Here is a 12,355-nt window from a genome sequence, read left to right as displayed (position 1 = left end):
ATCAATAAGCATTTATTAAGTAGTCTTTATGTACTAGACACTGGTTTAAGTGCTGAGGATACTGAAGAAGGCAAAATAACAAAAAAAGAAAATCCAGTTCCTGCTCAAGAGCTCACAGACTAATAAGGAAGACAATACATATGTAATGGTATAAATAATACATATATACAAGATACTTTAAAGATAATCAAAGAGAAGGCACTAAGTTTCAGGATAATGAGGAAAGATTTCTTGGAGAAGGTAGGATTTAGCAAAACTTGAAGGAAGCCAGAAGATGGTAAAGGAGGAGAGTTCCAGGAAGGGGGGCAGCCAGTAAAAATACCTAGAATTGAGAAATTGATGGGCTAGAAGCAAGAAGGCCATTGTCACTGAATCAAAAATTATATGGGTGTGTGTGGGGGAGGTATATAGCAGGAGAGAGTAGGGTATAAGAAGACTGCAGAAGTGGGAAGGGGCAAAGTTATTAAGGGTTTTAAAAGCCAAACACAGGATTTTATATTTTATCCTAGAAATAATACACATTTCTCTAATGACACAACATAAAACTTTGTCCTCGATCCTAAGGTGTTGAACATTTTTATTACAAACTTGGATAAAGATCTAGAAAGCCAAAATTCATATTTGTAAATAATATCTTGTCAGTCTAAGATTAAAGGCCCAAACTAACAAAATTTTACAAAGATTAATATAAAGCTGCAAAACAGTAATAATGTAAAGGAAAAACAATAGCACAAGTATAATACAAATTGAGAGAAACCCTCATTTGTTCATATAAAAAAGATCTGGGAAATTTAGTTGACTCCAAATTCATTATGAAATCAGAAGTATGCTATGACTGCTAATAAAATTTATGCAACTTGGTGTATGTGTAATACAAAAAACATTGCACAAGTAGTTGCAATACCTGAGTTAAAGTCCCAGCAGCATCTCTTAATAACCATCTGGGTAGTTACTCAATGTCTTTGAACCTCGATTTCCTCATGTATACAATAAAAATTAAAATATCATAAGAAAGAACTATTAACAGAACTATTTAATCACAGATTGAACTGCCTTACAAAAATATCTCCCTTTATGTCAGTAGAAATGTCCAGAAGAAATTGAATGTCCTTCTGTCAGGTATGGTGAGCAGGAAAGTCACACATAGGAGATAAATTAAATTATTTCTCTTAAGCACCAAAATTCTGTGATTTCATTAAATTGCATTTGTATCTTCAGAAAGCACCAGTTTTCTTAGGAGTTTGTGCCTAAGGGGACAGATTTTTGTTTAACTTACTCTTTTCTTTGCCTCAGAAAAAAAAAAAAAAGCAGAAATTAGAGCTTTCAAGGAAGAAATCAGTCAGTGTAACAGGAAGATGGATAATTTAAGGACAGGCATTATCCAAAATAATAGATTCTCAGGAGTGGGGGGCAGGGAGAAGAATTGACAGAATAAAAATACAGAGGCAAAAAGAAAATTAATTGAACAAAATTAGTGTTATTCTGGAAAGATGGCCTGTGGCAGTGTGACTATAGACTATATGAAGAGAATACTAGGAGGGAGGCCTATAGAAAAAGTCTTTATGGTATAAGGGTTAGAATTTTGGATCTTGAATCATAAGACCTCTGAGCAATAAATTTTTCAGAATCTTGTTTTTCTCATTTGTACAAGAGGAATAACACTTATGTTACCTACCTCATATAGCTGTTGTGAGAAAAGTACTTTGTAAACCTTAAAACATTATATAACTAGAAGTTATTGTTAGTTACTATGTCTGTTGTTATGATCCCAGTTACTTCCCTATCCTACCAAATGAAGAAGTCTGGAGAAGTTCAAAAAATTCTGCTAGAGAAGGTGAATCATTCTGACAGTATAATTATAAAGTCTCCTAACCTTTTCCTGATAAGGGAAAGAGTTTGAGTATCAACTAATTTCCAATTCCTGGAAGTCTTTCTTTATCTACCAATATGAAATGATTAGGCATCAATTTTCAGGTCTAAGTTCCTCACTCCCTTGTCTGGGTGGTCTGGTACTGCTTAGACTCAGATAAGAACTCTTTAAAAAAATTTAGGAAAGGGTACCCCATCTCCCCCAGGAACTCAGCTGGGTTCCACCAGAGGGCCCAGAACAGATACTTAAAATTAAAAGTACACTAAGATTCCAGAGTTTACAGCTGACATCATAGACACATATGCTTAGCAAGAATAATGTACCTAGTTATTGTATACTTTGCATAGTACAGAGTCATTTTAACATTTACTTAATCTTGAGTATCTTCATAAAATTTCATCCTCAATTCTTTTCAGTTTTACAAAATATATAACAACTTATATTTTAGAAATTGTAAAATTACATTTTAAAGCCCTCATTTGAGCATTATATCAAACAAGCACTCATTAACCAATTACTGTGTGCCATCTACTGAGTTAGGGATAGACAAAACTAAAACAATGTCTGTCTGAAAGGAGCTTACATTCTTTTGGGATAATCATGTGCACATTTAAATAAACACAAAGTAAATAGGTAAGAGTCACAGGATTTTAGTTGAAAAGGACTTCAGTAGCCACCTACTTTAACCTACACCCAAGAGGAATCTCTCAGTATAACATAGCTAAAGATCAGTCATTCAGCCTTTAAGATTTCTTTTGAGAAGAAACCCACCATCTCCTGAAGTATTTCATATTTCTTATTGGAAGATTTTCATAACATGAAGCCTAAATTTGTCTCTTTGTAGTAGTTTTTACCCACTACTACTTGGATCTGTCGTCTTGGACCAAAGAGAACAAGTCTGACAACCCTATGACTTCAGATACACAAAAGACAGTAGTCATAAGTGGTAGACTTAAAGCTAAAGTTGTTGCCCTCTTCAGTGTACTTTTCCAGCCTATCAGTATTCTTAAACTGTGGCTTTCTATCTTCGACATTCTCATTACAGTTATTTCCATTATTACAGATGGAGAAACTTAAGACCCAGCCAGAGAGGCTACTTTCCCATGGTCACATAGCAAGTAATAGCACACCAGTACCCAGTGTGCATTTCACTATGCCAAACTGCTTCTGAATTTTAATTAAGATTACCTAAGTTGTGGAATTTTAGGACTAATTTTAAAATCTTATTTTTTAAACGGGATGATATATCAAAACCTTAAATTAATAAAAAAATCATCAAAATTAGTTGTTACAGTGGTTCCCAACTTCATTAATAACATATAATAATCCTTTATACTCTCTTATCAGTTATGTTAAATGACCTAAGAGTTGTGATGTTGGATTTCTGAGTCTAAATGATGACAAATCCACCATTGAGCTTTTTTTTTTTTTTAGTGCTCTTCATTTCTCTGTGGTACAATAAATTTTAAAGATTAGTGGGATTCTTCTTCCTAAATGATTTTAGTTGTACTATGCTGTCTTTTCTCTCTATTCATGAAAGAACAAAAGATGTTTTGAAAGCTACCATTTGTGACAAGGAATATCATTAGCATTTTTTTGCATTACATCATTGAAGATAACTTAGCTCAAATGCAATTGAAAGAAATTATAAGGATTGGAATAAGGGAAGTCAAAGTCAGCCAGGGTCATTGTGGCATTTCCTTTTCTATTCTGGAAATGCAAAACCGCCAGCTGTTAAGTGAGCTAACAACATAGTGATTCAGAAGGTCTTTGGTGAGTTCCGGTCGTCCTTCCTGTTGAAGAAAACACATGAACTTCTTCCCATTTCTCATCTGTCCCCTCCCCCTTGCCTGACCATCCTGTTTCAAGAAAAGAGCACAGAGGGCCATTTTCAGCCTAGTGTGCAGCAGGTGGTCCTATTTTCTTGTTAGTGACCTCTTGCACCGATTCACATTCTTTTGAGTTACTGCTTCCTGTGAGTTTCTCTTGCTTTTAATATTCTTTCTCATTCCCTTCTTTGTCTTCACAAATATATAATTGTAAAGATAAAAGATGGGGCAAAAAGAGATGCAAAAGAGAAAAACAAATTCTCTTGTGAATAGATTACTGCTGATTTTGAAGGGGTTTTTTTGGTTTTTTGTTTTGTCTAGACCAAAAGTTCATCTTTAGAGAGAGCTCCCACTATGGAAACTTGCTTACTCTACAATAATGTAGATTGAAAATCAATTGTAATTTAAGGAAAAGTATAAAAAGAGTTGTCTGGGACATTGTGAGATTAAGTGATATGCCTGATAATGATACACCTGTATTATACCTGTAGTAGGCAGGACTTTATCCCAAGATTCTCCCCCTTCTATTGAAGGGAGTCCCGAAACTCTTAAAACTTCTTGAAGGAGAGATTCTCTTTGGACCCTGCTCTGTGGGACTCCGTGGGAAACAAGATAAACATCTTCATTCTGTTATCTAGGTGGGACTAATTGAGTCAGGAATTGGAGATTCCCACCCTATCCAATTAAAGATTTTCTATTCAATTTCAGCTCAAACTCCACCCACCAGCCTCATCGGGAGGAGGAATAGGGCTCAGCTTGTAGCCAAAGGCTTCTAATATAAAAATAGCAATTTTAAACCCAATCCTTGCAGAGGAGCTAATATGCCATGCCAAGGAAACTCTCTCTCTTCCAGGTATATTAGAAAACTCTGCCCGCTGGGATGATATTCTTTGCCAGCATTACCCTCTCTTTATGCTCACCTATTTCCCTAACAAGACTTTATATCTCTCTGTCAGGACCTTACTTTATATCTCTCTGTTGGTACTTTGCCACTAAGGAATTCAGCCTTTCTATTCGTGCATAGCAAAGGCTGACCTTTGCTATGCACGAATAGAAAGGCTGACTTCCCAATGCCAATAATAAACTTCTTTTTATCAGTCTAGCTTTTTGGGTTTGTAAATTCCTTTATGAAGGACCTCTGCACCGCCAGAAGGGAGGGTTCCCAAAACTCCCTACCCGTGTGCTGAATCCCAAGGGGATTTAGGGAAGCCAAACCTCTTCATTTGGTTCCTTGAACCCCAAATCTGCCACTAACCTCATCATTTAACTCCCTGACCACCAGAAACCCTAATCTCATTTTGGTTCCCTAAATCTAATCTCATCATTTGGTTCCTTGCTTGAAGGAAACCCCAAAATATAGATCCCATCACTATGACCAACTTTATCCACTGTACTACATTGCTCCTCACTACCAAATAGTGTAATTGAATATAATTTGCTATTTCTAACTTTGGTTCTATCCTCATTTACTTGTCCTCAGTAAATAGTGTGTGTCTGTGTGTGTGTGTGTGTGTGTGTGTGTGTGTAAGCTGACTGTTCTGCAGAAGATACAAAAACAGATCATTTTGCCATTTCCAGCCTTTGGAATTCACAGATGCCTAAAGAAATCATTTCATACTTTTCAAGCACCCATATTTTCAGCTACTAAAATCACCTGAAACTCAGCAATAAACCTGAAGTGAATGGGTGATTTGGGAAGCTTGTCCCAAACCCTGGGGGAGAGATGTGGACTCAAATTCCAGCCAAAATGAATGAAAATCATTTAAGTTCTGGAGATATAATACAGAAGTATATAAAGGAGTGAGAATTGGGAGAGGCATTTTGTTTGGGGAGTTATAGAGCCTCTGTACTTAGTTTTTATTGCTTATAAAATCAAAGTTTGATTATTCATGTTTTGCCCAGCAATCTTAGATTACAGGAGGTTAAAAAGGATAGGTGAGATTGGGTATTGTGCATAATATTAGCCAAAATTTATGTATATTATCTAAGATTCATCTCACAGTTTGTAGAATGTAACATTTTACTTCATTTGATCCTCTCCATAACCCCGTAAGGTAGTTAGATTATGTGCTGGGTACTGTGTTTAGCACTGAGAATAGAAAAAAAAGGTAGAAGACATTCCTGTCCTCAAGGTGCTCACAATCTAATGGGAGAGACAAGAAATGAGCAATTGTGTACAGGATAAATAAGAATTAGTTAACCCAGAGACTGTCTGCACTTCAGAAGTGTGTGACTTAGAATTGTGAGTGGTCACCATTGAATAAAAAGCTGGAGAGATCTCTTAAGAGCAAAACAAAAGTTTATTGTATGTTCTTGGGAGAAGCGGGTGTCCCTCCCATCGAGCAAGCAATTGAAAGGAGGAGGCACCTTTTGGGACAGTTTTACACTTTAAATAATCTCTAATGCAAATATCCCTCCCACCACTGACCCTCATCCTCATTGGCTGAGGGTCTTACATTCTAAACTCAAGAACTACCCAAGAAATTGATAAGTACATAGTTGCCCATATTTGATTGAAACAGGGAGAAAATGATGTCATGGGAGGATAGCAGGAAAGGAACTTGGGTATTTCCTTGAGTCAGTGCTCAAGCACCTTCAGGCCTACTCCAACTCTGAAGTAGATGAAATCTTTACTCGATTTTCACAACTGTCTTGAGAGATCTCACCTCATCTTGTTTAGAAGGACTGAAGAAGATAGGACTTCAATTGGAACTTAAGGGAGCCAGCAAGTTTGATAGTTGGATGGAGGAGAGTGTTCCAGGCACTGAAGACAGCCAGAGAGAATGCCCAAAGCCGAGAAATGGAGTAATTGTGTGTAGAGAGCTGAAACAGCGTCACTGGATCAAAGATGTATTGGGGAGTGAAGATTGGAAAGAAGGCAGTTAAGTGTCTTGAGATGGGTTTTGAAACAAAGTCTTGCTGATTCCCAAGCCTAGTACTCTCATTTACCTCGTCACCTTATAGAAGCAATTAAAGAATTACTACACAGAAAATTGTATAGAAAAATAGACCCACTGAAAGTATCATTTGACTGAAGCTTAGAGAAGAGATCATGACTTCATCAAAATCATATGGCTACTAGCTCAAAATGTCAAACTTATGCTGAGCTCAGCTGGTGGATAGGGGGCCACAAACTTCCAGGACCCTGCTTTTTGCCCATCTGCTAGTTGTCAAACTTCACCTCTCTGAACCTCATTTACTTTGCTTGTAAAATAGGCAGGATTTGGGAAGGAATCAGGCCTACCCATGCTTCTTTGAACTTAGAAGCATGCTTGGTATAAGCAAAGCATAAGTGTGAGCTACTCACTTCTCTTTCCTTAAATCTCAGTTTCTTCTGTAACTTGGAGAGAATCCCTAAAGTTGATTTCAATTCTGAATCCTATAATCCTAACCTTGTTTTATTTCCCAGGGGTATGGGTAGAGGTGGAGTGAAAATGTAAGGAATAAGTAAAACTCTGAAGTACTTTACACTTTCTTTCCAGCCATGCAAAGCTAGTGGCTAGAAGGTGCTTTCAAGAGACCTAGGCTCTCTGTGTGTATGTATGTGTGTATGTATGTGTGTTCCTTCATCCTTCTCTTTTTTTTTTTTTTTTTTAATAGCCTTTAATTTACAGGATATATACATGGGTAACTTTACAGCATTAACAATTGCCAAACCTCTTGTTCCAATTTTTCACCTCTTACCCCCCCCCCCACCCCCCCCCTAGATGGCAGGATGACCAGTAGATGTTAAATGTATTAAAATATAACTTAGATACACAATAAGTATACATGACCAAAACATTATTTTGCTGTACAAAAGAATCAGACTCTGAATTATTGTACAATTAAGCTTGTGAAGGAAATCAAAGATGCAGGTGTGCATAAATATAGGGACTGAGAATTCAATGTAATGGTTTTTAGTCATCTCCCAGAGTTCTTTTTCTGGGTATAGTTAGTTCAGTTCATTACTGCTCCATTAGAAATGATTTGGTTGATCTTGTTGCTGAGCATGGCCTGATCCATCAGGACTAGTCATCATCTAGTATTGTTGTTGAAGTATATAATGATCTCCTGGTCCTGCTCATTTCACTCAGCATCAGTTCGTGTAAGTCTCTCCAGGCCTTTCTGAAATCATCCTGTTGGTCATTTCTTACAGAACAGTAATATTCCATAATTTTCATATACCACAATTTATTCAGCCATTCTCCAACTGATGGACATCCATTCAGTTTCCAGTTTCTAGCCACTACAAAAAGGGCTGCCACAAACATTCGTGCACATACAGGTCCCTTTCCCTTCTTTATAATCTCTTTGGGATATAATCCCAGTAGTAACACTGCTGGATCAAAGGGTCCTTCATCCTTCTCTAACTGAAATAGAGCATATTATTTGGAGAAAAGTTCCTTAGACTTCACCAGACTACAAAAGGATGAAGAAATCCTGATCTGTGCTAACTTCTTTTAAAAGTGAGGAAACAAGTTTAGGAGAGGGGATGTGATTTGCTCGAGGGAATACTGTGAATTAGGGCCAAGACCGGGAATTGAACCCAGATTTGAATCTCGTCAGGTGTTTTTGTTTTTATTTTTTTAATTTTATTTTTCCCCACTGTTCTTTCTCACCTCTTCTCATAAATTTTGTCAATTACACAGGATCAAACTAATTCAAGCTTTTATTACCTGTTAACTAGGTAGAAATTCTACCTAGTGTCCAGTTGGACTTAATGGATTTCATAATCTGTTCCCAGGTATACGGCCAGATAAATCCTCTTTAAGTAGAACTTTAATTTAGAAATCTCCTTGCTTGACCAAAGCCTATTGATTATATAATTCATGGTTAGGTGGATTCATGATCTTAATCTATATGAATATTGCCTCTTTCCCATATAATAAATTTAACTTTCTATAGTGCTTTTTCTAGGATTTTAAACATGTAAATGTTGATTGCAGAAACTTAGGCCACCCTTCTTTTATGTTTGACTATTCCTATGTAAAATCACACCGAGAGCTGGAAGGGACCTTAGAGATCATTTAATTCAAGCTCCTCATATTAAAGATGAGGAAAATGGGAGACAATTGTCTTGAATGGGAATTTGAACTCAGGTCCTTATATTCCAGAGTCACTATTAACATAGGGTTAAGACTTGAAACCTCCCTCTAAATTAACATCAGATCATTAATGTCTGCTTTCTGGATCTAATCATTAAACTAGTTTCAAATCTGCCTAAATGTATAATCACCTAGAATGTATGATTCAATCCAGAGTTATCTAATTCAGCCTGAGTGCTGTAAACCATATTAAATGTATTTGGGAAATGTTAAACAAAATAAATAAAAATACAATATAGATAATTTTTTAAAAAAGAAAAAAAAAAACATTTGAACCAATTCTTCCTTACTCCATGTCCAGTGTTCTTTCCAGCTCAACATATTGTGGACATAAGTGCTAGAAATGCAGGAAGGAGGGGATTCATAAAACTGGAATGACCAGTAGTAGTATAGTAAGGTAAGTCTTGAATATTGAAATTATATCTCAGTGGCTAGCATTTGGAAGGCAAATCTCTAAGCATTAAAATTATGAAATTCAAGAGTTCCTAGTTATATAATCTTTTCCATTACATAAGATTAGGTTCATTTGGTCTTGAAATTAAACATTTCTTTAGATTTGTTATAGTAGTTGGAATGTGACAAACTTGCCTCAAGGCCAGAAAGACCTGGGTTCTAGTCTCACCTCCAGTAGGTACTGTCCATAAGACCCTAAGGCAGATAAGTTCTGAGTCCCCCCTAATCTGTAAGATTAATGTGTAAGTAAACACAGATCTGTATTGATAGCTGCTTCCTTATTCCAATGAAATCACAGATACAACAACAATAACAACAAAATCTTGGTTAAGCTCAAGCATGTTTAAGGATTTCTGTGCTATTTAGAAAGTTGCACTAGATGACTTCTAAGGGTCTTTTCCAACTTTTGAGATTTTATGATTCTCTGGAGAGAAATTCTGAGGCTGATATGGGGAAATGTGGCTTTTTAGAAAGAAAATGTTTATTCTTTGTTTAGGAAAACATTTTATTAAATAAAGAATTCCAGAGAGTATTTAAGTCTGGGCTCTATGAATCCAAGTATTCAAAAGAAGCAAAAATATCAAAAAGGGACCTAGGGTTGAAGAAAAACTTAACATGAGATTTCTTAGCATATTGGAATTGGAAAGTGAGAGTTTTAAACTTCATGACCAACAGCTAAGGAAACTTAATGAAACTACTTTTCCTAGGTCAAAAGCAAATCAATGATGAATTGAAATTAAAACCCAAGTCTCTACCTAATTACTCCAATACTCTTGTCAGTTATATCATTATACTTTTTGTTTGAGTGAGCTAAGGAAACTTAATGAAATTACTTTTCCTAGGTCATAAAGCAAATCAATGATGAGTTGAAATTAAAACCCAAGTCTCCACCTAATTACTCCAGTACTCTGTCAGTTATATCATTATACTTTTTGTTTGAGTGAGATTTATTTAAATGTACATTTAAGATATAGTAAATAGGCTCAAATAGATTTTATGGTATGAAATTGTGGTTTTAATTTAAGAATTCTGAAACTCTGAACATTTTTAGTTTTGTTTTTAATGTACCAGAGGGAATTGGAAAAAATTCTTGACCTTGAAAGGCAATAATATTTCTGAAGGGAGGGCTCTGGAAGAACCAGATGGAAAGATTTTAAAGAATTTAAAAGAGTTTCAAAAGATAGCAGAAAAACATCAAAGATAAAACTACTTTTTCTTTTTGTTTATGAAGATAAATAGGATTTTATTGTAAGAGGAAAGGGAACTAAAAGATTGCATGGTATTTAAAATTTTTTAAAGGATGTATTTTTGATGCAGGAAATAAGTGAAATATATTTTTGGTTCATTTTAAGCTAAGGCAGTGTTTCTCTGCTAGCCCATTTCTAATTCCTATGTGATATTTTCTTTTACTTATAGATTGGTGCAAGTATGCCAGAGGTGGCAAAAATGGGCAAAATCACAAGTGAACATTTGCCTTTGAACTTTAACTACACTCGGGCCACCTTTCTTCCTTCTGCCTTCTCCTCTCCACCATGAACAGATATTGTTTGTCCCATTTTTGCTTTCAGCTGATTATCAAGTAGCTACTGAGATACCCACATGGATAATTAAGAACCAACTGACAAAAATTTAAGGGATACCAATTCTTTCCCTGCTGCATTTGGTTGTTTCAGAGACAGCATCTTTGATGCCATAATAACGTCATGACCCCAAGGGTATTGAAGTGCCATGGTGAGAAGAGAGGCAGTGACGTGGATGTTTCTAAGATATGCAAAGAAAGGCACCTGTGGCAGTGCTTCTCATTCCTATTTGGTATATGGCCACAAGCCCAAGACTCAGGAAACTATCTGGGCTTCTCAGGGACTGAAATAAGTTGCTACCCCATTCTTCCTCTCTATTCTAAATAAATAAAGACCTTGTTAATTGCTGTAGCAAATACTTGTAAATTTGAACATGCTATAATTTTGTTGTCCCAAGAGACTTCTCTCAGTGTGGATTTTGGGTAAGTGCACTGAATTGCTTCCTGAGATGATCTTAGATCTAGAGCTTCAAGAGATGTCAGAAGCCTTGTAATCCAATTCCCTCATGTCAGACATGAGTTAACTGAGAGGCCCAGGAAAGCTAAGCAATTTACTCACATGTGTAATAGGATTTGCAACTGCTGCTCTCATTTCAAAACATCAGACCAGGCAATGTGAGAAATAACTTGGATTTTTTTACATTTCACAAGCTGCTGCTAGAATTAGGAAATCTTCAAGATCATTGTGGATTTTATGTGTTTGTTTGTTTTTTGGTAGTTAGTATAATATGGTAATGCCATTCGGGCAACAGGCATTAAGCACTTAGTATGTTCCAGAAATTGTACTTAAGTTGTAGAGTGAGCAAAGGTAAAAACAACCCCTGCCCTCAAACAGCTTAGATGCTAGTGGAAGAGACAGTGGCTCTTTTGATAACCAGTTTCTAATAAGCTTAATATTCTTTTTTTTGTGACAGCCTTGGAACATGTTATTTTATTCACAACATTGAACAGAGATTTAGTTATACAGCTCCACCTTAGTTTTCATAGAGAAGACTCTGAACTGTGGCAGTGTTTTCTTTCAATAGGTGCCAATCCTGCTGTCCCTGTTGATCCATGGAGAGCATCTACTACATCTTCTACTCAGTCACTTCCAAAGAACACAGATCCATGGGTACCTTCCCAGTCAAGTAGTGGAGTAGCAAAATCTACCACAGATCCTTGGGGACCAACGTCTACTAACAAAACTATTTCCACTTCTGGTAAGACTTTATGTTTGTATTCGGTTTGTTTTACCACACAGCTGCCAAATTGAAATGTTAAGAAAGATAATTTAATGATAAATTTAAATTTGAGTTGTTCATGTTTTTGTTTTATTTATTCCTTGGAATCTAAACACACTTGATTTTACCTGTTTAGCATTTATATGTTGAATGGCATTGTAACATAAAAAAGCAGATTCCATGTCCGTGTCTTTCACAACTTGCCACATTTCAGCACTCATTTATAGTGATATCACTACCCTTTATGTTATATAACACTTTCTTTCTCAGAAACTCAGTATGTTTCATAAATATTCTCATTCTTTCAACATCCAAAT

General features: G+C 36.0%; 2 protein-coding genes across 5 annotated transcripts in view; one reads left to right on the top strand and one right to left on the bottom strand.

The window, feature by feature from the left end:
• EPN2 (epsin 2) overlaps positions 1-12,355 on the top strand; it is an 85,618-nt gene that overhangs the window by 58,717 nt on the left and 14,546 nt on the right. For all 4 annotated transcript variants that reach the window (XM_031937571.1, XM_031937562.1, XM_031937548.1 and 1 more), the window contains one exon: positions 11,844-12,017. In XM_031937571.1, the coding sequence (XP_031793431.1) occupies positions 11,844-12,017 (174 nt within the window). The remainder of the gene's footprint in view (positions 1-11,843; positions 12,018-12,355) is intronic.
• Positions 6,349-12,355, bottom strand: part of B9D1 (B9 domain containing 1) — a 70,361-nt gene continuing 64,354 nt past the window's right edge. Inside the window, exon 7 of the mRNA XM_031937580.1 lies at positions 6,349-6,536. Coding sequence (XP_031793440.1) covers positions 6,376-6,536 — 161 coding nt within the window. The 3' untranslated portion in view covers positions 6,349-6,375. The remainder of the gene's footprint in view (positions 6,537-12,355) is intronic.

The sequence above is a fragment of the Sarcophilus harrisii genome, chromosome 1 (assembly GCF_902635505.1).
Source record: "Sarcophilus harrisii chromosome 1, mSarHar1.11, whole genome shotgun sequence".
NCBI classification, from domain to species: domain Eukaryota; kingdom Metazoa; phylum Chordata; class Mammalia; order Dasyuromorphia; family Dasyuridae; genus Sarcophilus; species Sarcophilus harrisii.
The sequence above is the reverse complement of the archived record's forward strand: the minus strand, read 5'-3'. Positions and strand labels throughout refer to the sequence as shown.